The sequence below is a fragment of the Gymnoscopelus microlampas genome (genome assembly GCF_963454915.1).
Source record: "Gymnoscopelus microlampas genome assembly, chromosome: 3".
Lineage (NCBI taxonomy): Eukaryota > Metazoa > Chordata > Actinopteri > Myctophiformes > Myctophidae > Gymnoscopelus > Gymnoscopelus microlampas.
Genome location: NC_139940.1, coordinates 10201978 through 10227714, shown reverse-complemented (window position 1 = coordinate 10227714; position 25737 = coordinate 10201978). Strand labels below are relative to the sequence as shown.

At 41.7% G+C, this 25737-nt stretch overlaps 3 protein-coding genes across 4 annotated transcripts in view; all 3 read right to left on the bottom strand.

Moving 5' to 3' along the window:
- The window catches only part of tmc4 (transmembrane channel-like 4), a 12390-nt gene extending 9868 nt beyond the window's left edge, over positions 1–2522 (bottom strand). Inside the window, exons 1-3 of the mRNA XM_084053368.1 lie at positions 2488–2522; positions 1551–1700; positions 225–310 (exon numbers count right to left, since the gene is read on the bottom strand). Coding sequence (XP_083909494.1) covers positions 225–310; positions 1551–1700; positions 2488–2503 — 252 coding nt within the window. The 5' untranslated portion in view covers positions 2504–2522. The remainder of the gene's footprint in view (positions 1–224; positions 311–1550; positions 1701–2487) is intronic.
- Positions 2523–5471: 2949 nt separating this feature from the next.
- On the bottom strand, positions 5472–21318 carry mboat7 (membrane bound O-acyltransferase domain containing 7). 2 transcript variants are annotated; one of them, XM_084052578.1, is made up of 9 exons: positions 21015–21318; positions 19845–19925; positions 15791–15920; positions 15220–15346; positions 14539–14695; positions 13724–13919; positions 12176–12328; positions 9796–9972; positions 5472–9146 (listed from the first exon to the last, which is right to left on the bottom strand). In XM_084052578.1, the coding sequence occupies exons 2-9, from the start codon at positions 19918–19920 to the stop codon at positions 8744–8746; spliced, it is 1419 nt and encodes a 472-aa protein (XP_083908704.1). In that variant the 5' UTR covers positions 19921–19925; positions 21015–21318; the 3' UTR covers positions 5472–8743. The 2 variants fall into 2 exon arrangements, with proteins under 2 accessions (XP_083908704.1, XP_083908703.1); XM_084052577.1 differs by having other exon boundaries at positions 19845–19928; positions 21015–21317.
- A 503-nt stretch (positions 21319–21821) lies between these two features.
- On the bottom strand, positions 21822–24968 carry rps9 (ribosomal protein S9). Its single transcript, XM_084051965.1, has 5 exons — positions 24927–24968; positions 24263–24375; positions 23630–23752; positions 23243–23429; positions 21822–22076 (listed from the first exon to the last, which is right to left on the bottom strand). The coding sequence occupies exons 2-5, from the start codon at positions 24357–24359 to the stop codon at positions 21902–21904; spliced, it is 582 nt and encodes a 193-aa protein (XP_083908091.1). The 5' UTR covers positions 24360–24375; positions 24927–24968; the 3' UTR covers positions 21822–21901.
- Between the last annotated feature and the right edge of the window lie 769 nt (positions 24969–25737).

Genomic DNA, 25737 nt, shown 5'->3' with positions numbered 1-25737 from the left:
TACAGCAAAAAATGCCAAAAAGGGCCACAAACGTGTACAAATGTACATTTTGCATGCATCAGGAGAGAACACCATTACTGTATACAGGTGAGTTCATGGACACATCAATAACAAGATTTGACAGAATAAAAAATGTATGTTAAAAAGCGATTAACATGTAGATCTCTATGCGACTGATACTAGTCCTTTAATCTAATCGGTTGTGTGTGTTGTTGTTTTCTCACCGTTCCAGACAATAAGTCCAGGAAGTAGTTGTAGAACGGCACCAGACCGTGAGGATTAGGGTCATAAGCCATGCATTCTTCTGGACCTGAACACCACAAAATGAACATGTAGTTGTAGTCAGATTGCTGTTGTTTCAGGATTTAATCAAAGTTGTTTAAAGAGATTTGTACGGAGAGACAGAGTAAGAGAGGGGAAGTCTAGTGAGAGGCTCTGGGTTTAAATGCAGGAATACTGATGACAGCCTGTGGCTGAAACCTCTGTTGTCCATCCTGCCTTAGTAAAACACATTATATATTGTATAAATTAATATCTTTATTAGGGAATACATACAAAAGTACAGGTGCATGAACAACGATCTTTTAAATGCATCCTTTGGGTTGTCTTTTAGTTGTGCAAACCTAACATTGTCAAAAGTCTTAATTTATTATTGGTAATTTAGTCCTAAGAACAGTGGGGACAAATAACACAAGCTAAGGGGATTTAAATGCAGGCTTACAGTGACCACAGGGGATAAGAACCCGTGTCCTTCTAGGAGTGAAGGGGTTCTTAATCCCCCACCACGCCAACATCATCAAGGAAAAATAGTTTTCTCTCTGCTTTTAAAAATCAAAGCAAAGAGCACACCTTCAAGCGTTTCCTGAGTTCAGTTCCCTAGAGGGAATAGAAATCACATCACTTCGTTTTTTTGGTTCACTTATTGCTACTGAGATTCTATCCGTGTTGCTAGGATACTGCTGCCTAGCACTGTGAGGTGGCATCCTGGCAATAATAAAGAGATTTGGGCATCCCTTCAGACTAAGAAAGTGCAATAGATCTCCATCTTGAGCTAAATGAAAGAGGATATAATTGGAATAACCTGTTGCAAAAGAAGCACACAGTTTGATTCTACATTTTGTGACTTTACTTCATCCAAGTTGTTGTTTGTGAAATGTATTTTTGCCCCTTAGGGTTTGCACATACAGCCAATTTATTTCTTTATCATTATATGTTTTTATTTATAATTTTAACCTTGTTAATCCATTATTTTGCTTCTGTGGTTCATCATTGTACAAGTCAATACACTATAAATATTAACTGTACTGTAGACCAAATTATCATAATGCCACTGCAACAACAAACATACTTCCCGGTGGATAAGACTGACATCGCCGCATTGGGGCAATATTATCTATGAGAGCGATTCCCAACCTGTGGGCTGGGGCCCGTGATGATATCGCAAGAAGGACCCCAAATAACTTTGATAATATATTGATAACGTGAATATAAATGAAAGTTTTCTTTTCTTCTTTAAAACCTTGAAGAATGAGTATTGTGTATTTTCTTACTAGTGGAGTTGGTAGCACTGCTCCCATCAGATCTGAAGATGATGCTGGGGACCAGAACAAGCCCAGCGAGCAGCAGGAAAGACAGGAAGTTGAGAACCACCAGGAACCTCAGGAACAGGAAGTAGGACTGGACACCACCACCAAAGTTTCCTGTCCAAGGTCAAGGGTTTTTTGGTTTTAAAATAATACTATTATTTACTACTGCATAAAGGTGTGGTTAAACATACAGTAATTAATTATCCTGTCATGTAAATCTACACATTTTGTCAGATTACAAATGTTTCTGGTTTACCTGGCAGAGTCAGAGTGGGGGTGACACAGGTCATGAGCCCGACTCTAAAGTATAACACATTTCAGCTACGTCTGTGCCTTAAGTGGTACAGCGTGCTAGAGAGGATCATCTTAAGTACAGTAGATGTTTGAATGTATTTGTCAAAATACTTCCAAAACGTAAATGAAGTCCACGATCATAACACCAGAGGCAGTTCCACAGATCATGTTCAACCCAGATCTGGCTCAACAAAGGGAATGAACTCGTTCTCATGCTATTCAACAGAAATGTGCAATGCCCTACCAAAAGGAGTAAAGGAGTGTAAAACCCTACTCACTTTCAAAACTGCCCTAAAGAAACACCCTCAAGAGGCTGCAATTCGAAAATGGCCCCTGTCAAAGTCTTAACCTTTGTACTGTTGTTGCTTACTAAATAAAGTACATCAATCAATCAATGAACAGCGGACTTTTGGCAGTTTCGAGTTTAACTGTAAATTACACACAACTGTGTGCTAATCATTTAACTGCAATTCCCTAAGCCTCTCTTTATTTTGTATTTTATTAAAAATACATTTGGAACAACTCTCTTCCTATGAATGGGCTGTATGGTCTCTCTGAGCACCAGACCACCCTATCAACCGTCCTAGCTGTATAGCTATCAGCTCACCTCCTATCTTGTTCATGGATTTCCTCCACAGTGCAAAGAAGGCCAGGAATCCTTGGAAATTGTTCTTGTGCCACTGCAGCTTGACCTTGTTCCTTCTCCAACTGTTCGTCACCGGAATGTGCATCATCTGCACCTGTCTGGAATGGATCGGACAAAAAGACACAAGTTCTCTTTTTAAATGATCTGACTACCAGTGGAGGAAGAACACACAGAGAAAAAAAAGGGAACGCAAACCAAACTAAGGCAGAATGCATTTTATATTACACAGTTTCTAACAATAACACCATGCTGCATCATTTAGATTGTGTAATGAATTGTGTCTTTGTGATCTTGAGTTTTTGTTTTGGAACAGTTTCTTTAAATTCCTTCCTGTTTTGCTTGTTTTTCTTGCTATTCATCTATCCTATGTTTATAATTTGTCTTGTTTTGTGTTGTTTTTATTCATCATCCAAGCCCTATTTTATATTTCTTCGTACGATGATGTCGTGCGGAAATAACCTATCCACAAGCTGATACATGTTTATTAAACTAAACTAACCCAGCTGTGGCAACCTGCCACCCATTAGTTGTCAGTCATGAATGTGTTGGGCAGTTCATCATTGTACACGTACTGCAGTGATTCTCAAACATTCTTCTTTCAAGGATCCCGAGTTTGATATACATTAGCCCACGGACCCCCATTTCACATCTCTGGGACCCCAATCCACCCTGTAAAATCCTCAGCGTTAATTTAACTCTGAGAGTGTAGAAATGGAATATGTACGCTCTCAGAGTTACAGAACGGTAAGGGTCCATTTGGTTCCTGACTATAAATTATTTAGCTGGGTACCCGCTGGGGGTCCCCGGACCCCACATTGAGAAGCAGTGACGTACCGTACAGCTCTCTTCAGGGCCATGGGCATCGGCAGGGCCCTGAGGTCCCTGGGCTCCTCGTCTTCATCCTCCTGGGAAGGACTCCAGTTGAACTGAGGGGAACTGTGATTGGACGCGCTGGATGGAGCCCTTCGTAACCTTAGCGACTGCTGGTCACCATGGTAACCATTCTCTTTAGCTGTGTGAGGAACAGAAAATCACTCATACACTTTATGAAATAACTTTAGACGTGTAGGACATTTTTAAGTTATTTTCATTTTATTTGAATGTCACAGTGTTGAGAGATAGGAAACATACACTCCCCTACTCCGGCTGGGAATCAAACCGGAGACTCACTGCCAGGCGTTAAAAGTCCATGTGGTATGCGCCCTAACCACTTGGCTATCGGGTTTATTTTTAAAGAGTTTAACAAGTGCAAATGAAAACAAACCTCATACTCATTAAAGGCAACACTACAGTATTTTAAAAGAATGGCAGGTAAAACACTGTTGTAGTAAATACTAATTGTTATGTACACAAAAGACATCACACAGTAAAAGCAAATCTTATGAAAAATAGCTTTTCAAGAGATTAAAAATGTTATTTGTGAAGCACAGGTCAGTTAACAGAAGTACGAAAATTAGCCCAGGAATCAGCCACCAAAACAAAAAAACTAAAGACAGTTTAGTTGAGTACTGAGTCTACTGACTGATTCATCATCCATCGTAAAATGGATATTAGCAACATCAACCCTGGCGTCCTTATTTTGAGCATATCATAGGCAAAAACCTTACAAAATGTTCAAAAGTTTTTCAACAAATAGAAAATAGTATAAGTAGACGATCTACAAGCTCTCAATGCGTCGTGAGCAGCTTGTATATAGTCTTACAGCCAAATTATAAAATAAGAGTTTGAGCAAATTATTAAGTATAAGCGCACAGCTCAGTTTAAAAATCAACTTTAAATGTCCACACAGCTTACCTGTACCTGCGACAGCAGAGCCTCCTCTCTGTAGCTCACTGGCCATTTCCCTGAAACAAAAAAACTATTACCACTGTTCTCTGAAAATCACCTCCAATAGCACAAACAATGCATTCAAATAAGCTGTACCAACTTGTTGTCATGAGGAAATGGTCTCCAACTCTCCATCCAGGAATCTCTGTCGTCCCTTCTTATCCATGGACTTTGCACCCTATGTGAATTGACCACACAGGTACTTCCTTGAAGGCTTAACCCATTATTTCTCGGTAGACTGTTGCCATGTATTCAGTACTCAACACTGCACAGGAGGGAACTACTTTAAAGGGTGCAGCGGCAGGTCAGGTAACAGTACCCGACCTGTCACCTAAACACAAAACATAGTACACGTGACACATAACATAATAGCGTGCTTAATCACCTCTTTGGTTACCTATAGTTCTGGACAGGTGTGTAACCTTCCATCAGGTTTTAGCCAGCCGTGGTTTGCTAAAAAAATGTCCTAAATGTAATACATGTATATACAACAATGTAACATTTAACTAAACTCTGTAGGTAGGTCTAATTGAGCAATATACATTACATAGGTATGTTGACTGTGGGGTCTGAAATAGGGTTGTCAGATACTGTAGCTAGGAAGTTGGTTAACAGTCAAACTAGCTATGTAGGAAGGGGTGTGTGTGTGTGTGTGTGTGTGTGTGTGTGTGTGTGCATGAGTGTGGGAGTGAGGAGGGGGGGTTAATTATTTGCCAGTACGACTGTTGAACAAGACGTCACCAGAATGCACTCATTCTTCCATACAGTAAATAAAATAACAGTCAGTTGCTTACCCCTCTTTCTTAGACTTAGCTCTCGTCTTCTTAATTAAATATCAGTTAAACCATACCGTCTTATTTTTTCATTCAATCTATGACTCCCCTCAACAGCTACACAGATAGGATAGGTACGCAGTGACCTACAGTATATGTACTGTATAATCAATAATAAGTCATCATCCAATGAACAATTAAACAACAACCTCTACTGAGGGTTTGTGTGTAAACATTGATATGTATTCCATGACTGAAACAGGAGCGGGTGTGTGTTACCAAGTGTGAAATCGGTCAGCGACATACAAAAATAGCATAGAGGACAAAACACGTACACAGCCTGGGGATGAGAGGAAAATAATTATAATTACATTTTAACACTTACTGCAAGGGAACATGTTTGCATTTAGGATTTGGAACAGTTAACAGCAAAGGATAACATTACAAAACAATATACGCAAAGAATTGTACAGAAGTTGTAACTTTTAACTCACAAGGTCTCTCACATTCTGATAAAGCAGAGAAATAATTGCCTCACAGTCTAAAGAACCGAGCTGATGTTAAAAGGGCATTTCACCAGTGTGCAAGTGTCTTGATTAAAAAAGAGAATGAAAGAATATTATGGCCTAAAGCCTCACATACTGTTGGGCCCATACAGGTTTCGAGCGGGTAGTAGAGAGAGGCTTGGGACTTTTATACACTCAAAACATTAGATCAAAGCATTACAATCAAATATATTCAATAACAGTTCAGATGAATTATGTGTGAAAATGCCCCCTTAAAAGCCTGTGAGCTCCAAATGTATAATGCATAACACATTCATCTAACAGCATATTTCCTATGCAGTTGTTCATCAGTATAATGAGGCAGCCGATACACATTTTTGAACTTTGTATCAAATGGTTTTTGGTCCCAACCCAAGATGGTCCTTGATGGCAGTACAGTTTTGGCAGTGAACAAACTGTGGCGGAGTCTGCTTCAGATGACACCCTCTTTTTATCAAGTCTGAACAGCAAAATAATATATATGTTAACTACTCAGATTTGAACCACATTCCTAGATGGTTTGAAATGCAATTCAATTCTGTAGCATTGTGAACTGTGCATTACTGAGTCTTGTTTGTATGTTTCATAGCCTAGGTAATGTAGGGCGAGCCTACGTACTGGGAAAAAACCCAGTTGGAAAAAAATAAAAATACCTAAAAATCGGACTGTCGTTGGTATTAGTTATACACAATATTTATAAATATATCACATAACATATTGGAACATAAGTCTTTCATGAAGTTCAGAGGGTGTAATCTGAAACAGCAGCAATGACAGACAACGCTGAAAAAACACTAATCAAGAGTCAAAGTAAAACAATCATTTTGAACAACATGTCTTGTCAAATGACGAGGCTACCACACAGGAATGCTTGACAGAGTGGCCACCACACAGGAATGCTTGACAGAGTACAGCGTGAAAAAGTGAGTGACCAAAACTATATGAACTCAGTGGTGCCTCACAGCAGTCAACTACTTGAGAAGTAGTTCTACTGCTCTGCCCTGGTGGCTTAAGCTTATTCAGGTAAACAAATGTTTTGACATAGCTCCACGTCTTAAGTGGACCCGGCATGATTTATACTTCATTGCATGCAGTTATGCATGCCAGCGTCGTGCCGAGAAATTAGCCGATCTACGGCTATTTTCTCTGCGCAACAACGTATAAATCAGGCTTAATGCAGTTAAACATTGTGATGGAAGACCAACTTATTTCATACATACTATCACCAACTCCATCATCCAAATCATCCTTTTCCTCCAACACCCAACCTTTCTGCATGTAGGGTCCTGGATGGCAATGGATAGTTATGTCAGATCCTGTGCTTTGGCAATGCATCTTGTATGTTACGAGCAACTGAAATATGCCACATAACTATCTAGTCTATTTCAACTTTTAAGTTATAAAGTCTCTACTGACCATTTCAACAGTGTTATCGGGGCTCAATATGAGAACATAATGTACGTAGAGACATATTCTATTCTATTGTCATTTTATCAAAAGCAACTCCTGAAATGCATCTGCCTTACGAAGCCAAAGAGCAGTAACTGCAGCAGTAGTTAAACCAATGGCCTCAATGTTTATCTCCTGTTCCATCGAAAGTACTACTGGCATAGAACTATGTACTGTATGACTTGAAGCCCAAACTTCATCAGGATTAGGGGTCAAATTTGTGAATATAACAAAAACAAATAAACCTAATGTGTGTAATGAGTGCTCTACAAATTGTGGCGTTACAAAGTCTTTAACCTCTTAACCTCTTTTCACCTCTTACCAGAAATGTAAGACTTTACTTTACAGTACTTGGGACTCGAATTTGATTTGGACTTGTGTCTGACCAGTGGAAAAATCACTTCCATTGTAATATGAAATCTAAGCCGTAGACTAGCCATGAGCTACTGCTGTTTGCTTTTGTAAGGCGGACGTTTCCATGGGAACTGTTGGAATGTGTAGTTAGTTTGGCTAGTCAACTGAACATCTACGGGCTCGATTCCATTGGTCAGTGTGTTGGGAGATGTGATCACACTTATGTTCCACTGTTGTTGTAGCTACAGTCATCACTTCCAATGCAGGGAAGTTCATTTTGTTTCTTTTACTCACTGAGGAAAGCATTGCAATGTCTCTGCGAGGTAGCAAACACCCGTTTGACCTCTGAGCTAGTTTAAAAGCATTTGTATGAAAACTGGACTCGGACATTGGTGTTGAATAATCTCACAATTGTGCATACTATACATTTGCAAATTTGCTCAAATTTACAAAGGCAGAGTGAATAAAGGTATACTGTATACATCCCCCAATTGTACCACTCAAAACAACATTCACTGAGCTCAAGCATTGCTCCAACGCCTCTCTCAATATTTGAAACTTTACAACGAAACATCCTCCATTGGCTATTGTAACTTCGGTTTTATATAACCATTGACCCACTGACGCTTCTCATCAATGATGGCATGAATTGACCCTTTCCCGAACATCAGACCTGTGTAGACATTTGCAACGGGTACAGGTGAGCGACAGATAGCACAATGAAGGCTGTTAACCCTTTAAGACCGGGAACGCATCTGTGTGTCATTTTAAGATTTCTTTGGCTATTCAAAAATAGCAGATATATCTGCTATTTTTTTTTTTAATCGTGAAAATGTGTGCAAATCTTTGAATATATATTTTAAAGCAAACATATGTAACTCAAATCTTTGCTTCTTGGGATTCTACAAGTGTCTTCTAAATCCTACAGTTTTTTTTTAAAAACGTATGTTTCTATATCAGTGGTTCTCAAACCTTTTCATGTCAAGGACCCCCAAATACATTATATGTATTTGGCCACGGACCCCCAATATTTTGTAATAGGGAATCCCAGAAGCAAAGATTTGAGTAAAAAAAAATCCATTTAAAAATATATATATTCAAATATTTGCACATTTTCACGATAAAAAAGAAAATAGCCAAAGAAATCTTAAAATGACACAAAGATGCGTTCCCGGTCTTAATGGGTTAAATTGAAGTCTCGCAGTGTCCCTTCCCGAACGTCACCCAAAACATCCGGGCCAATTCACCCGGATACCTACAGTATTACGTTCAGTCTTTCTTCTCCCGTACGTCCTCTTTCGTGTCCTCCTCTACCTTGTCTCCGTCCTTACTCCTCTTGCCTTCCCTCTTGCCTCCTCCCTTCAGCAGCCTGCCGAGCACGATGCAGCCGGCGGCGATGACGTGCATGATGAAGTAGATGGAGGTCCAGTAGCTGATGGTGTCGTCGGCTCTGAGCAGAACGAAGCCCATGCACATGTAGTCGTAGGCCCTCATCTTCAGGAACCAGTGGACCCAGTCGAACGCGCTCTGGCCCCGGGGCCCCAGCTTGGCCCTGACGGACGCCTCCATGGCGGACTCGGCGGCGATGCAGAGCGGGATGGTGAGGAAGGAGAGGTAGTAGCCCACGTGCAGGCCGTGCCAGTAGGCGCTGATCAGCATGGTCCAGCCAGCTCTGGATGGTATGAGGGGGGAGGGAGTGATGCCGTTAAAAGGTACTGTACACCGTCGACTTTCGTCGACTAAAACTATGGCGAAAAATGTTCGTCAACTACCTTTTTTCACTGGCGAAAACTAAATAAAAACTAAGCTATGATGACTAAAACTAAGACTAAATATACTGACAATTTCATCAACAAATAAAAACTAGACTAAGATGTTATGGAGGGATTTAGTGGAGAAGAGATCCAGAAGAACAAAAAGACAAGTCATTTTATGTTTGGTTGCGCTCGGGTGTTGCGCTCTGAAAATAGAAGATCTACAAGCTCACAACGCGTATTGTAAATGTATTCTAATTTTGTCGATTCGTTGATGTATAACATTTATAAAAGCACACACTTGTCGATTATTTGATTGATTGAAAAAGGAATCGATACAATAATCGCTTAGAAAATAATCCATCGTTGCGGCCCTACATGTTGACGGGTAAACGCAGCTGAAGCTAATGACGTTAATCGAGGGAGTGCATCATCATTTAGATTCACTGACGGCTATTTAGATTCACTGCCCCCAAGCCTGGCCTTCTAAAAACAGCATTTACAGATGGATTCCTCCAAAGTGTACGGTATCCATAAAGCCATTTCATTCTCTGCGGTTGTCCTTACCTGAGAGCATAGGATTTGAAGGGGGCGTTGGGGTAGATGTAGTGATGCAGCCACCACTGCACTGTCATGTTCCAGTAGCGCATGCCATGTCGCACCTTCACACAGAAGTCTGTGTTGTAGCAGTCTATGTTCTGGATGGTTCTGAAGTCATACACCACTGGAGCGTTGGGATCAGGGCTGGGCCAATGAAGACAACAAGAATTTTAGCAACAACAACACATACATTTTCAACTGATAAAGACCACTGGCTCTCAAAACCTTTTAATTTCAAGGACCCCCACAACTTTGAGAGTGTACAAATGGAACCAAATGGTCACACAAGGGTCTATTTGGTTCCATTTGAACACTCTTACAGGTACATAGCTGTAAGGGTCCACTGCATCTCTATGTATGTGTGTATAAACAAGGGAGGGGGTCTAGTATAGACCCCTGGGAGACTCCTTGTCGACTAAGAGCAGGTACACACTGCAGGACATTAGGTCCGATATTGCTGTCGCCGACCTTTTTTGGCGCTCGCCGACAAAACCTCCCGATCTGACGCAGATCGGCCTTTGATCGGCGAGATAATGCTCGCTGTGTGTGAAAGGCTCCGCGACACGATGTGGCCGCGATTCTCCGCTCTGCGACGGCTTTCCGACCGTTTTCAGATAACTAATCTGTTAGATATTCAGATATGTCGCAGACAGGACAGCAGACAATATCATACAGTATGAAAGGATCTGCGATCACCTTGCGATGAGATGAACGCTACAGCCAATGAGAGTATATTACAGCCACCGTGGCTATGGAAGGTCTGTGGACCTGACCACAACAAACAGATCCTCATCATCCCCCGCATAGTTACCGCCCAGTCCTGTATTAAGTTAAACATTATTATAAAACAGAATGAGTGAGAGAGCGTGCTAGAAGAGGGGCTGTTTATTTGAGACTATTGCACAGAGATAGAGAGAGAGAGAGAGAGAGAAAGACACAGGGAGCGAGCGATCTGTATGTGTGTGTGTGTGTGTGTGTGTGTGTGTGTGTGTGTGTGTGTGTGTGTGTGTGTGTGTCGTTGTCTGTGAGTGAGTGTTGCCAGATTTTGCGAGAGAAATAAGCAACCAGGTTTGTGAAAACAAGCCCAACAAAAGCGACTATGAGCACTTTAAGCCTATATACAAATACATTGGATACTTGAAAATAGACGATCTACAAGCTCACGTTGTAGATAGGCTATTTTTAAAGAAGACATTTGGGGGGGGTGGATGTGGAATATTTACAAAATCCACACAGATCTTGAATGGGGGTCTATGGCACAACATGTTTTCAGAAGGGGGAGGTCTGCGCCTCTGTGGACAATTAATTATTATTATTAATTTGGGGGTCCTTGCCATGAAAATGTTTGAGAATAACTGGTTCAAACAACATTAGGAAACCAAGGCCAAAAAACAACTACACTTTCAAGCAACTTTACAGAAAAACAATCCCAAAGTCGCTTATAATAAGCGGACTTGGCAACTCTGTCACTGACCGCTTCTGCGCTCTTGACGTGCGAGCGAGAGAGAGAGAGAGAGAGAGCGAGAGAGAGCGAGAGTGGGGGGAGAGGGAGAGAGGCATATCACGGGATACGTCGATTAAAATGAATTGGAATAAACACAAATGTATGTATTGGGTCTGACTCTGGAGATAGCATCCTAGTGAACTATCCTACAGTGTGTCAGCCCTTGTCGGGGATCAACACAACGATATTATGACAGCCGATTTCAAGAAATAAACTCCTGCAATGTGTTCTGCTTAACGATCAGATGACTCCCCGACCACTTTAAGGTCCTGCAGTGTGTACCTGCCCTAAGTAGTATAGGGTTTCTACTGTAAGTGGTTAATGCTTTAAGTCTATGTATAAATCTGTAAATTCAGCAAACAGTGCCCTAGTCACTGCCTCCAGAGGAGCTGCTCCGTGGCTGTCAGCAGACGACCATAGCCTCCAGATATGAATGCATGTGCATTGAACACACTCCTCCAAACGACACGCTTCATGTTTTGGGAGCACTCCAAGTTGAATATATCAAATAACATTTTATCCTTGGCACACATCAATGTCACCCTCTGGTCGACTGAACAATCAAGTCATTAGAGGAGGGACTTTACATGACCTCAAACTTTTCATTGCCTAGCAGCGAGAACCACTGTTAATGCAGTGGTTCTCAAAGTGGGGTCCGGTGACCCCCAGGGGTCCTCGAATGGGTTCCAGTGGGTCCCCAGCAAAGTTTGTTAACATAACATCAAAATCAGTTTAACCACTTTAGCCCTAATGTATACTTCGGCTACCTATGAGATCAGGCCTTAAAGACGAATCCATTCTCAGCCTCTTTCACCTGTATAAATAAAGATAAAAAGTATGTACCTGTACTTCACAGTGGGTCCTCCTCCAGGTTTAGACAGGGCTCCCTCTGGGTAGCAGCCTAACCCTGCACTGATACAACCAGCCTCTGCACCACACCACGCTGCATAGAAACGCATCCGAAACACAAAGAACACTGCTACCATGTAGAACAACCTGGAGAGAGAGAAGTGGTCATGTTACCTTTGGGGACATGACCAAGACATTGTTCAACATTCAGCGGTTGTCATTTCTACCACGGCTGACACAATGGCCCTCATTTATCAACGCAGCGTATAAACCGGCATATATTTTTCCATATATTCGGCCGTACACCAACGTCGAAGTCACATTTATCAACGCATCCTACACAGCTGATCCGAGCGTACACTTGGTCCCAGCGTTGATAAATGTGACGGCTGAAACCGAGCGTCATTTCAATAACACGCCCTTAAATATTCTCAAAACGCCCCGATTTTACGACATGAAGACGAACCAGAATACGACCAAAGACATGAAAAGCCAATAAGAAACCGTTTGCCCCGCTCGCCTCGCCTCGCACACACGCACACGCCTCTCTCTCGCTCGCTCTCTCTCGCTCTCTCTCTCTCTCTCTCACACACACACACACACACACACACACACACACACACACACACATGCGCCCGCCCAACTTCGTCTTTCCGTAGCGTAGCGGTACATGAGACTCGGGTGGAATGCAGTGATTCCGTGCCGCCACGTTAATATTGGAGCATCGGGTTTATATCCTTAACCCAGCCAGGTTGTGTAGCCTACATAACTCTCTATGACACATAACTCCATAACATAGGACAAGCTACTGTAAGTTTGTAGACCTCACTGTCCATGAAAAGGTGGCCGGGAGTCCCGACCGCGGGACTCCCGGCGCAAAAGCGCTCGTATATTTTTGAAAATAGCAGATCTACAAGCTCACAACGCGTCGCGATGCAACTCTGGCTTGTGAGCTTGTAGATCTGCTATTTTCAATACAGACAGATCTACAATCTTATCTGAATGACTGTTAAAGCAGTTTGTTTAAATTACTTTATAAAATGATATATTTTCACAGCGATTATTTATTAGTGTAGATATACACATTTAGGAGTGGATTATGTGTCCAGATGCTTGTCAGACAGTCAGACAATGGTGCTCCGCAGGTCTAGAATGGAATAAACGGGCGCAGCCAACGTCAACAACTGGTCTCGACCAGACGTGAGATCTCAGCGTACCGTAGGATAAAGCCCACGTCAGGATATATTGATAAATGCCGAAAATTGCGGTGAAAACGCCGTACGCCCATTATTTGGGCTGCACCGCGTTGATAAATGAGGGCCAATGTGTCTGTGTGCTCATGACAGACTTTCGACAGAACACTAGAACCAATTTTCACCTTTAATATCCAGATTGCAAATGGGGTCTACCGTCTTAGATACACACCGACATACTGTGTAGTGTAGCCCTGTACATATCAACAGTCACTGAAACCAAAATGACAAAACCAAACAGGACAGACCTAACGGAACACCCTTGCATCACACTCAAGTGTCACAATACCTGAAGAGGAAGTGGCGGTCCAGGAACTCCTCTGCGCGTACGTACGTCAGGGGAAAGACAGAGTTCACGGCGAGGAACAGGGCGCCGTACAGGGGAACCAGCTTCAGTCTTTGCAGACACGGGGTCCAGCCCGGCAGGCTGAGAGGACTGGGCTGCCTGAGCCAGTCCATGAAGGTCTGGTAACGGAAGAACGGGCCTTCGGGGAAACCGGAGGGAGGAGATAAGGGGATGACGGATGCCATAAGAGAGAAAAGGAGCAATAAGATTAAAAGGAATCCAAGGCGGTAAGAAATATAAGAGACAATGTGAACAGAATAAAAGGGAGGAACAGCTTAGAAGGAGGAAGGGGTGAAGGTGGATGGATGAAGGGTTAAGTCATCAAAGAAAGACATGGGGAGTTACGTGAAAACACTGGAACTAATTTGAAAGAGAGTGAAAACGTATATATATGAGACTCACACAAGATTGAACAAGTGGCAGAAGGCGAGACAAAGAGAGACGAGAGTTAAAATGGATGCAAACGTAAATATCACATCGAACAATACAAATGACTGTAGACACAAACACGAACATCATGGCTCAAGTTTCAACGTATAAACAGAAAGAACTTCAAGCTCCAGTCCCAAAATATATGCTATTATTAAGATCTGTGATTATGAAATGTAGAAGAGGCGATTATTTCTGTCTTCTACAAAAACTGCCTTGAGAAAAACTAAAGCTTTTACAAAAAGCTGTCAGCAGCTTTACAAACTGAATAGAGATCCGTAATACTTATTATTATTATTATCATTCAATGTTCCCCAGAGCAGACTTACCTGTCATTATGCCGACATAGCAGTAGCTATAGGACAGAATGTCATAGAGCGAGGGTTCCTGAGATAGGCCCCCAATCACAGGAGACTTGGAAAATGAGCTCACTTCGTTTTTCTTCTCCAGGTGGAAACTATGGATCTCATTGGCCAGGCTCACCATCTGGATTGAAAACAACAACAACTTTACTCAATAAAAGATAATGTTGTATAATGTTAGGACATTTCTGGTTTATTGAGAGGTCATGCTACAGATGACCAAAGATGCTGTTTGCCACCATAGTGCTCTTAGGCTCTGTCTTTCTAATTAATCTAGTTTCAATTCAAAATCTTATTGGTCAGGGTGTGACAATGTCACTTTTTCATGACAGGCTCTGGCCAAAGCATGATCTAGCATTTTTATTTGTCGGGGTGCCACTATTTCCACTTTTTTTAATGGAGTACTGACTGTAGCTGAGCACCCACAGCCAAGAAGGCAAGTGCATCTGTTCTAAATTTCAACCTTAAAAAAACACTATTTCTGAACCCTTTAAAACAAAGTACATAAAATGGCAGAGGACGTGGAGGCATGCGGTGGATATTCTACCGGATAAAGAAGAGCAGGTGTACAGTACATGGGATAAATAAGAAGGTCAGCCGGACTTGGTGGACGGCCTGAACCTGAAAGCTGAGCAGAGTTCCGGGTACCTTGAGCGTGAGGAGCAGCTGGATGGCATTGGCAAATGGTGTCGGTGGAGGTAGACCAAACCATGTGACCAGTCTGAAGAAGAGGAGGTAGAGGAAGGTCCAGGCCAGGGAGATAGCAGGCGCTCTCCTGGTTGACATACAAAGTCATAGAACATAGTTTTGTAAGGTTCAGCAGAACAGACTAACAGACCAGTTAAACGCTACAGTATATTTAACTGGGTCGTCTTCCAGGGCTCTATACTAGGTCCGCTGCTTTTTACCACTACACCAAATATCTTTGCCGAATGTTCTCTCATGGTTAAGCCATGGTTTGAAAACAAACAGCAGGGGGCGATCTAAACCCCTTCCCTTCCGGTAGCAGGCAGCAACAGGATGATGTTGCCTTTGCCTATCTCAGACTTCTACTCTTCTGCTTTATCTTTCACAACATTGCGGTTTTCAAATTTAACTCTGTGGGTTCATTACTTCTGCTGGAGTACAAGTACTCACGTTGAGTATGTACAGTACAACCTGAACCTGTCATATATGTGAACTATTTTACGAAAACATTTGACTCTGGCCTCTCTCTCACCTCCAACTGGTTTTGATGATGATCCATGTTCCAATCACTGTCACCAGAGAGTGCAGAGTGTGGATCTGACAGGTTGCTATGGCAACAGTCAGACCTAAGAGCAAAGATGCCCCTTGCTTCACAGGAGGACCTGGAATGAAAATAGTCAAGGCAAAGCAAATGCAACATAGTTAATACAGTGTCTGTATTCAGAAACAAAGCATATTCAGGTATTGTGGTCTAAATAAACAGTGCTGGTTGACAGTCTGACACATAGGGGACATAGATAGAATGGTACAAAACATACAGTCAACTTTTACTGAAGAGAAGGCAAGATGGTACAGGTAAAATGCTGTCATGATGACAGAGGATCTCTCTTGAGTATTTGGGAATGGCTGATAGTGATTTATCCTGTGCACATCGATTAGATTGATGCACAACAGTTATGCAGTTACACCCAACCCTAGAACCCAATTAATCTGGCTCAGGCCTGATGTGACTGATTAAATCAGCCACCACCCACACAACAAAACATATTACACAAAAACAACAGAAAAGCACAACATGTGCTCCATTGGAAAAACTTGATCTCTTGGCCCAGACAGCCTTCATCAGGAGAAGATGTCTTGTTTTTGTTTCTATCTGATGAAAGCCATCTGGGCACAAACAAACATCACGTGTTTGTGAATAAAGAGATACTTTAATGGAGCGAGTGTTGCACCTCTGTAGGCAAAGGGTAAAATACAGACAAGTGGCTGCAAATGACCATTGTTCACTCATAGAAAAACAAGAAATGACAAAGTCATAATATACCAGCTTGCGGCAGGCTTTTTTTGCCCCAATCTGCAGCACAAAATGTAAAAGTGGTCTTTAAAATGAAATGTCAGCCATTCCAATGCAACCGAAAGGACTCCACAGAGAGGTTCATCGGTTGGCTACCAATATAAAGTGTGTGTGTGTGTGTGTGTGTGTGTGTGTGTGTGTGTGTGTGTGTGTGTGTGTGTGTGTGTGTGTGTGTGTGTTAACGAAAAGTGCAGTAGAACCTTTACCAGACCATAGTGAAGTCTGTGGGTTTCAGATACCACATAGCCTTTATAAAAGTGAAGCTCACAACGTGTCTTTTAATTTCATGCAAGTTTGCCCTTTCCACTACTGGCTTACATGAACAAAATACCCAAATGGGTCCATTTGGTTTCATTAATGTCTTTTCTAATTCAAGTATTCAATAAAAAATGAAAAAGAGCAGATCTACAAGCACACAAGGCGGCGACGCGTTGTGAGCTTGTAGATCTGCTATTTTCATGAAGCATGAAACACGCTGATTTTAGCGTCAGTGTTGATGCTAAAAGCATCATCAATCTTGGAATGGTTTGCATCATTTTAATCACAAGGCACGTACCTTTAAAATGGTATATAGATTGACAATGTAGGTGACACACACGCAAGTGTAAATGTGTTTGTTTGGGAAAAAAACGCTTGTTTCGGCGCTTGTTTTTCATTCACACACACACACACACACACACACACACACACACACACACACACACACACACACACACAGTGTTGCCATGTGTACTAATTGTAAGCGACCTCGTGTTCTGTAAAGTTGCTTGTAAATATTGGTAGTTGCTTTTTATTTGTTATTATTTTGTTGTGAGCTTGTAGATCGGCTACTTCCAAATAGTCTATTTTCAAATAGCCGATGCATATAGGTTTAAAGTGCTCATGTAGCCTAATAGTCACTTAAATATTTGGCTTGTTTTCATTGACCTGGTTGGTTATTTCTCTCTCATAAATCTGGCAACCGTGTCTTTGTTTAGACCAGCGAAGAAGAAAATGCGGAAGTGATGTTCGCGGACCCCCTGGGAGTAACATGGCGGCCCCCTTTGGCGGGTTGTTTTTGTGAGCTTGTAGATCTGCTATGTTTGCAACGCATCGCGAGGCGTTGTGAGCTTGTAGTAATCATTATCTAATATTCATATAATAATATAATGAGTCATCATACATTGTATTAAGTAATGTGATCACAGAGAGAGATATATAGGTAGATAGATAGATACAATATTCATGTTATGCTGATGGATAGGTAGATAATGTGAATTTGTTTGTGCTGAAGTACTGTACAAATTTGAGGGGTTTTAACTGTACTGGAGTATGTGCAATTTTCTACTCCACTACATCTCAGAGGCATATTGTGCTTTAGTGAACTGTAGATGTGTATAATTATTACAAAGCCTGCATTAACCACTTTATCCCTATATACTTGTACACGTGTGGCTTTGTGAGTTGTTTTGAGCTTGTAGATCAGCTGTTTTCTAAAGATGTGTATATTGTGTGTATCGCGACGCCGACGCATTGAGAGCTTGTAGATCGGCTATTTTCAATTGATTGCAACCTTTATTGTGAAGGAACGACCGGAAGTGCTAAGCTATTCAATTCCGTGCGACTTAATACTCTGAGTTGCTACAAAAGACACAAAAGACACCAAAATAACACTGTGCAACGGGCTAATTAGTTAGCATTGATGACATTGACCACACTAACGTGCATACAGGTTGTTGATAAGATGTTTAACGTAGCCGTTTGAGTGACGACAGCTGCGTTGTGTAACATTAACGTTAGCCGCATGCTAACTCTACCCGTGGCTTAAATACACACTGACGGCCCATTGTAGGCAGCTGTTGGCTTAAACCCAACTAACGGCAACACAGTATTGGACATAAGCATTCACATACATGCTTAGACAGTATTAGCAACAACCGGTAGTTTGTTTACATGGCGCGGGACGTCGCGGGTGGCAGCGCGCCGACATCGTCGGGCGGCCCGGCGATGTTGGGGTAAAGGCCCCACTCCCAGGCGAGGCTTATGCTTGTGCTAGGCCGCGAATTCCGCGGGCCGCTGCCTCGTCTCCTTCGTGTCTTGTGACATTTGTAATGGACAGAAACCATAACATGGTTAATACATTTTATTGTGGGATGTACAATACATGAAAATTACGGGTGTAATAACGCGACTTGCGTCGAGAACTAATGGAGAGCGGACATGACCGCGTTTGGCTAAAAACTGTTAGTTAGTTGCTGTTACTATTAGCCAAAATCGGCTAGCGCTGGAAGGAATCCACTTCACATTAACACATTTATATCATATTTACATGCCGAGTTAAGCTCTGACATTTAAGTGATATGTAGCCTGATATTACCAGATTGCTATAGTGGGTTTAGAATATTTTAGAGTTTTTTTTTTCATTTGCTCATTGCTCATTTCAGCTCTTCTGGAAAATCAGCCAGCCCTAGAAGACTGTCTTCATGGGCAGTCAGAGGCGTGTCTAGTCCCATAGCTTGGGAGGACGAGGCCCGCCCGTGCAGAGTATGGGATTTGGGAAAGTATCCCCATTGGCTTAAAGGACAGCCAATGACGCGCAAATGTGTTGAAAATGTGTCGAATGCAAATGAAAATGTGTCGAATGCAAATCTCTAATATGTCGGAAGTAGGTCTGACGGTTTGTAGACCAGCTTTGCAAGCTGGTAAAAAGTCTTTATTTGTATATTCTATATACAGCTACTGAAACAGACAACGAAATATAACTACTAATAGCTCACTAACAGAATAATTAAACACCTTAAACTGTTTGGTCGGACATTTTTGCTGAAAGCAATAGTGTAGAGAGAAATACTGTATGTCGCCCAGCAGGTGAGTTCAAACCCTAGTGACAGGCATCTATAATAGTCTATCTATCCATACATACTGTAGTCTACTCTACTGTACACGATAACATGCCACCACCAGACAGTACTGCAATGTGCAATCTAACAGATTAGTATTTGCCAGTGGCAGCGGTGGCCTAGTGGTTAGAGGGGCGGCCTTGATACCGGAAGGTCCCTAGTTCGATTCCCCAATTCATCACATCAATCATGAATCACCGCTGAATAGCCCTTGAGCAAGGCTTCCATGCAGGGTCCGGCTGGAAACAAGCTTCGTGCTTAGTCCGACACCCTGGGTAAACAACAAACTTTGCTTTGCTTTGCTTTGCCATGCCATTGTGTTCATTAAAAGGGTTTTAATCCATAATACTCACTGAGATAACGGAATAGAAATCCCACAGGGATGGAGGCAGCGAGGACGCCCAGATACACCAGCTCATCAGGAGACATTCTCTCTGCTAGCAAATCAACACATTCATGTTAAAACCAAAGTGATCGGATCACCGACTTAGTAGCCTATACCAGAGGTCTTCAACAGGGGGTCCGGGGCCCCTAGGGGGTCCTCAGAGTTACTACAGGGCAAAAATAGCAGATCTACAAGCACACAACGCCTCGCGCTGCGAGGCTTTGTGCGCTTGTAGATCTGCTATTTTCAGCAAAGTGGTTTAGTATAGGGGGGGAAAAGAGCAGGCTAAGTACAGAGTGAAAGGTCAGGTATACACTAAGTATTGTTTAAGTATATTGGTTAAATGTCTGGAAATACACATTAACATGAATCCAACATGATAGTGCTGTGAAACAAGTCTATGAAGCTGCCTATGAAATTTATGGAAAAAAACATATTCTATACAATATATAATGGGGGTCCCTGCTTTATCTCGCTCACAGCCAAGGGGTCCTTGGCCTGAAAACGTTGAAGACCCCTGACCGATACGATATAGAATTGAGGATTAATATTTCATACGACGTATATCTGTGTATTAGAATGAAGCCTGTCTTTAGAGTGACTTCTTGTCAGCCCAGAGGAACAGCTACAGTGATGGAAGAAGTACTCACATTGTTTACTTAAAAGTAAAAGTATGAATAGTGCAATGTAGAGTTACAAGTAAAAGTCCGGTAATAAAAATATACTTGAGTAAAAGTACAAAGGTATTGGCATCAAACTACTCATTATGCAGAATGCACCCTTTCACAAGTTACCATTATGTATAAAATGTATACAAATCTTTTGAAAATGTAGTAGAGTAAAAGTACAATATTTGCCTCTGAGATGTACCACACATTGTAGGAAGTTAGTTAATAATGGCACGATAAAACTGAAATGAACAGTCACTCGTTTAGCCAGTTGTAGTCTTATACAATCAAAACATAGTCCAACAAATGTATCATTAAAATACCAACTACGAGCAGCCAGTGACATGAGGAAAGGCTGGCTCAGACAGAATGACATGTTAGCCTCCTAGCCTAGCCATTCGCTTCATTTCAACGAAGGCACTGTACACATTTACAACTTATACGTAAGAGGACAAACAAACGTCACTTACATTTGGTCAAATTCACCGCAGTTTGTATACATCAACCATTCGTGCAGGCGTCCAACTCAATTATAGCTGCTCCATTTAGCTAGCTGGTTGAAATGCTGTCAGCGTAAGGTACTTTTGTGCCTTTGATGGATGATTGAGGCATCATTTCCTTTACATGGCTTAAGAGTCCCGACAAACGAGAACATGCTGCATTCCAGTCCTCTTATCAATGTTGATGACGTTTGCTTAACCATAACCTTGGATAGCAGGACATTCAAGTAGTAGATTGATGCTTACAATTAAGGCAAAACATTACCCTGTGCACAGTGTTGCTCAATCCCAGTAAACTTCCTGGTTGCAAGACCATGCCAGCGATGCCACACTAACATTCTGAGGGGCGTGGACGATATTTTGTTCCGTCTAGCATCTTTATTTACATACTTATGACTCATGTATGTGTGAACCACTTTCATAGATTTAATCTCCCACTGCCAAAAATGCTTAAAAGTGTACTTGAGGTGCAATAAGAATGAAGGATATTAGACTATTTCTATGCATTTGATGTATTTATTATCTTGTGTTGCTTACTGTAAATCGTTCTGATTAAGAGTCTGCTAAATAACTCAGCTGTAAGGATGGTTTTAGGAATATACCAAGTGTCCTTTACTTAAAAAATATATAATACATTTCACATGCTCATCCCACCCAGTCAAGTTATATTACTTACAAAACTACATTTCACATGCTCATCCCACCCAGTCAGGCTATATTACACTGTAAACCAGACATTCCCCAGTTGGCATTGCAGACATAAAAAACAGACATGAATTTCTGGTCAAAACAAAGTCTTTATTGACAACATAACGGCAGGGAAATGAAGCATCAGAACACTTCTTTAGACCTCCTGTTTAGTCCTCCTCCTCATCATCTCCTGCTGCAGGAGCGGTGGCCTTCTTGGCGTTCTTGCGCTTGACGCGGCCAGGGCGTCCACCACCATACGGAGACCTCAGGGAGAAGTCAATGTGCTTCTGGCTGTCAAGACGAACCACAAATGATGGGATGTTCACCACCTGTTTACGCACACTGGAAGACACAGGGGGAAAGATTATTAAGGGTCACAAATTAATCTGTTAACCAATTTCATGTTGTGGTTGCAGAGGACACAATAAGTGGGAGGAAAACCACCACCACCTGCCTGTGCAGACTACAAATCACAGGAGACATGTGGGGAAACTTATATAATGCACTTGGCATGTTGGATAAATGTCAAGTTTCTGCTTTTGTTGGCTCAGGTGTAAGGAAATAGTTCATGTGCTTACTGAGCAATTAGTCATTTCACAGGAAGGAGGTGTAAGCTACTGTGATGCTCAAGTGAAATTAATTCAGTACAATGTCCCAGCCTGTATTGTCTTAGTTGGGTACAATTCATGTACCCAACGAAGACCTTATGGGTCAAAACGTACTTATAACGAGTGTGCAGATAGTTTTTTTCTTGTACTTTTTCTTGTACTAGTTTCCAGCCTGCACCTGTTCAATTTTGATGTGGGTGTACCACTGCAACTATGTTCATCCAATTCATACGTTTAAAGGCCAAAAGCTGTCAAGAAACCTAAGAAGATCTATTTCTGTACATATTTGCTCTGTCAGTACATAAATTCTTACAACAGGCCTCATTGACGAGGAATTCATGACACCACAGGAAATCTGAGGAATTCATTTAAATCATTGGCCTCTGTAATTAAAGCATGTACTACATTTACTCCATTGCCACAAAAAGTCATTCAGATAGTGGCTGTGATTGGTACAGTCTGTACCTTTCACTTGCCCGAGGTGCAATCCCCCATTACCTGACAGCCAAAAGGCCATGGTGAAAGTCTGCCACCTCTTGGTTGGGAGGATTGGCTCTGGGCACAGTGGTCACAATGGGTCCCGACCCACTGTTTGGGAAACAGTGCACTAGGCAATGTCTACCGACAAGGTATACGGCTTTGAAACCGAATTGACCTTGCAGAAATGTTTAATTGACCTCAGCACTCAGCGATAGCACTTGGTTGACACCTCTGATGAAAGAGGAAGCATTGAAAAGTTTCTCATGAGTCCAGAGCTGTGCAACAACTTGTAACGCCGTTAAATTTTTATTTGTAACGACTGTACAGTTGCATGTGAAAAAAAGATTTATGCAATTACGCTCTATAGTCATTTGCTTAACCTTTAACCACAAATTCAGGCACTCTTTCCTCTCCACTTACCGGATATGCCTCTGGCGGATCAGGACACGGGCATGGTGAATGGACTTGGCAAGTCCCAGCTTGAAAACTTGGGTCTGGAGACGACGCTCCAGGAAATCTTCAACCTTCAGGCCGAGGATGTAATCGAGCTTCATCTTACCCTCATCCAGCACACCGATCCTCACCAAACGTCTCAGGAGGGCGTTACCTAAATAGAAAAGGAACACAGGACCACTTGAGCCAGCATATAGGGTTGGTCAAGTCCCTCAACTTTTCAAACTGAAGTACCAGAGCATTAGTTGGCCTCATTGACGAGGAATTCATGACACCACAGAGAGTCTGACAGTTGAAATATTAAATCATCGGCCGGTACCAAAATAAGATTAAGAAAAACCTAGTCAAACATACCCTCGAACAGACGCTTGGGTTCCTTCTCATCCAGAGTCAGCAGCTCTCTGGCAGCCTTGCGGATCTTGGCCAGGGTGAACTTAACCCTCCACACCTCACGCTTGTTCCTCAGACCATACTCACCTGAAAGAAGCAACAAAAGAGATGTTTAACCACTTGAACCCCAGCATTCATATTCCGGGGGGAACATTAGCCAAAAACAGCAGATCTACAAGCTCATAACTAGCTCGGACTAGACCATGTTTGGCAAAGTGATTTGGTGTAGCCAGAAAAAAAGCAGTCCAAGTACAGAGACAACTCAGGTCCAGTGTACAAAGTCTAGAGGGTTTAAGTGGTCAAGAGCATCAAGATGCCCACATCTAAGCATTTAAAGCCATGCAGATAGAGTAAGGATTTCAAGTAACCAGTATTACATGTTTGTTCTGTCAGTACAAAAAAAAAAAGTCTCATAACAGGCCTCATTGACGAGGAATTCATGACACCACAGGAAATCTGAGGAATTCATTTAAATCACTGGCCTCTAGAGCATGTTTAAACATGTACTACATTGTTTACTTTACTAGATTGTAAATCAATAGCTGCTACTGATGTTGTCCTGAGACAGCCATGTAGTTAAAATAAATGGTGTCATACCAATGAGTTTCAACTCCTGGTCGAGACGGGACTTCTCGAATGGACGACGAGGTGTGACATAAGTCTTGCGACAAACCCAGCTCCTGGCAACGGGCATGGTTGCCTAGTTGTGCCTGTGGGTACAAGATATTATGATATTAGCAAAGCACTGAATAAGACCGATACCAACCATTTTCTAAAGCAGGCAAGGCAATTAAAAGACTTTAAAGCACAACATATTGTACAAAAGCGGGAAATATGACTTAATTATGGCCTTTATCAAAACTACCTTAATTGCACAAAGTAATGTTACATCCATTTAATTAAAAAACAGGAAAGTTGAAATACATCTTCTGGTTTTAATCAAACTATTGATATTTTCTCATGCCAAAGTTTACATTTCATAGCATTATGATACATCATTCTGTCAGTATAACATGTATACTATTAGGCCGCAGCCCCCATGTGCGCATGCTGACTAGCTAACGTAGCTATGCTAATGCTATGGCTAGTTTCCTAGCTAGTTAAAAGCAAAAGTTGTCCGTTTCCACGAACACAACAGAAGCCGCATGATTCTGACAAGGATATAATACGTTATTTAACGCATTCAAGAGTATTGCCAGTTTACTGTGGCTTTATTCAATGGAATTCACACAATAAATGGGCGTAAGAACAGCGCTCGTACCGATTTCTTCAGGCAGTTGCAGGAAAGAGAATATTTTCAAGCGGCTCCAATGTATTTATATGGATCTTACGAACTACATGTCCCACAATGCATGTCTGCTGGAAACGGAAGTATTCTAGCAACACTCTCTAGCTCTGTGCCAGTAGTGCCCTCCATTGGTTTAACTGAAAACTGCAACTGAAACGAAACGAAAGCTGAACCAAACTTCAGAAATTCACCAAATACATAGAAATGTGTTGATAATTCACACCAGGCGTTTTATGTTTGAACATGAGTGTGCTCTAAAGTCTAAAGTAACCTGGACCAGATTGTCTTTGAGACAGTGCCTGATCATATTAATGTCATGTACAGGGCCAAGACTACATTGAGAGCAGTGGTAAGTAAGTATACAGGTAATCAGTAACTAAGTACATTTACTCAAGTACTGTATTTAAGTACAATTTTGAGGTAATATTTTACTTTGCTGGAGAGTTTACAATTTTCGGTACTTTTACTCTACTCCACTACATCTCAAAGGCAAATATTGTACTTTTACTCCAATACATATTTTAAAACTTTAGTTAGTTTACTTTGTTGATTTTGATTATTATTACAACACATACAGTAACCACTTCAGCCCTATCTACATTTCGGCTATTTGAAAATAGCCGATCTACAAACTTGTAATAGGCCTACTGTCAATGAGACAGTGACATAATGGTGGCAAATGTAAGCCATTCTGTGGGGGACACAGGAACCTGTGGCCTTAATTGAAAGCACAGACAGTAACATAGATAATTGTAAAATGTAATGATCTGTGGAAAAACATGAA

Bases quoted from the DNA above. Each gene is read 5' to 3' on its own strand.
- mboat7 (XM_084052578.1), bottom strand. From the start codon at position 19,920: ATGTCTCCTGATGAGCTGGTGTATCTGGGCGTCCTCGCTGCCTCCATC. The intron at 14,696-15,219 runs GTACCCGGAACT...TTTTCAATCCAG, and splicing joins AGCTGCTCCTCACGCTCAAG to ATGGTGAGCCTGGCCAATGA. The intron at 9,973-12,175 runs GTACATACTTTT...TCATTGGCCCAG, and splicing joins GGACCCACTGTGAAGTACAG to CCCTGATCCCAACGCTCCAG.
- rps9 (XM_084051965.1), bottom strand. From the start codon at position 24,359: ATGCCCGTTGCCAGGAGCTGGGTTTGTCGCAAGACTTATGTCACACCT. The intron at 23,430-23,629 runs GTATGTTTGACT...TTTTCTATTTAG, and splicing joins ACCCAAGCGTCTGTTCGAGG to GTAACGCCCTCCTGAGACGT. The intron at 22,077-23,242 runs GTAAGTGGAGAG...TGTGTCTTCCAG, and splicing joins ATCCGCCAGAGGCATATCCG to TGTGCGTAAACAGGTGGTGA.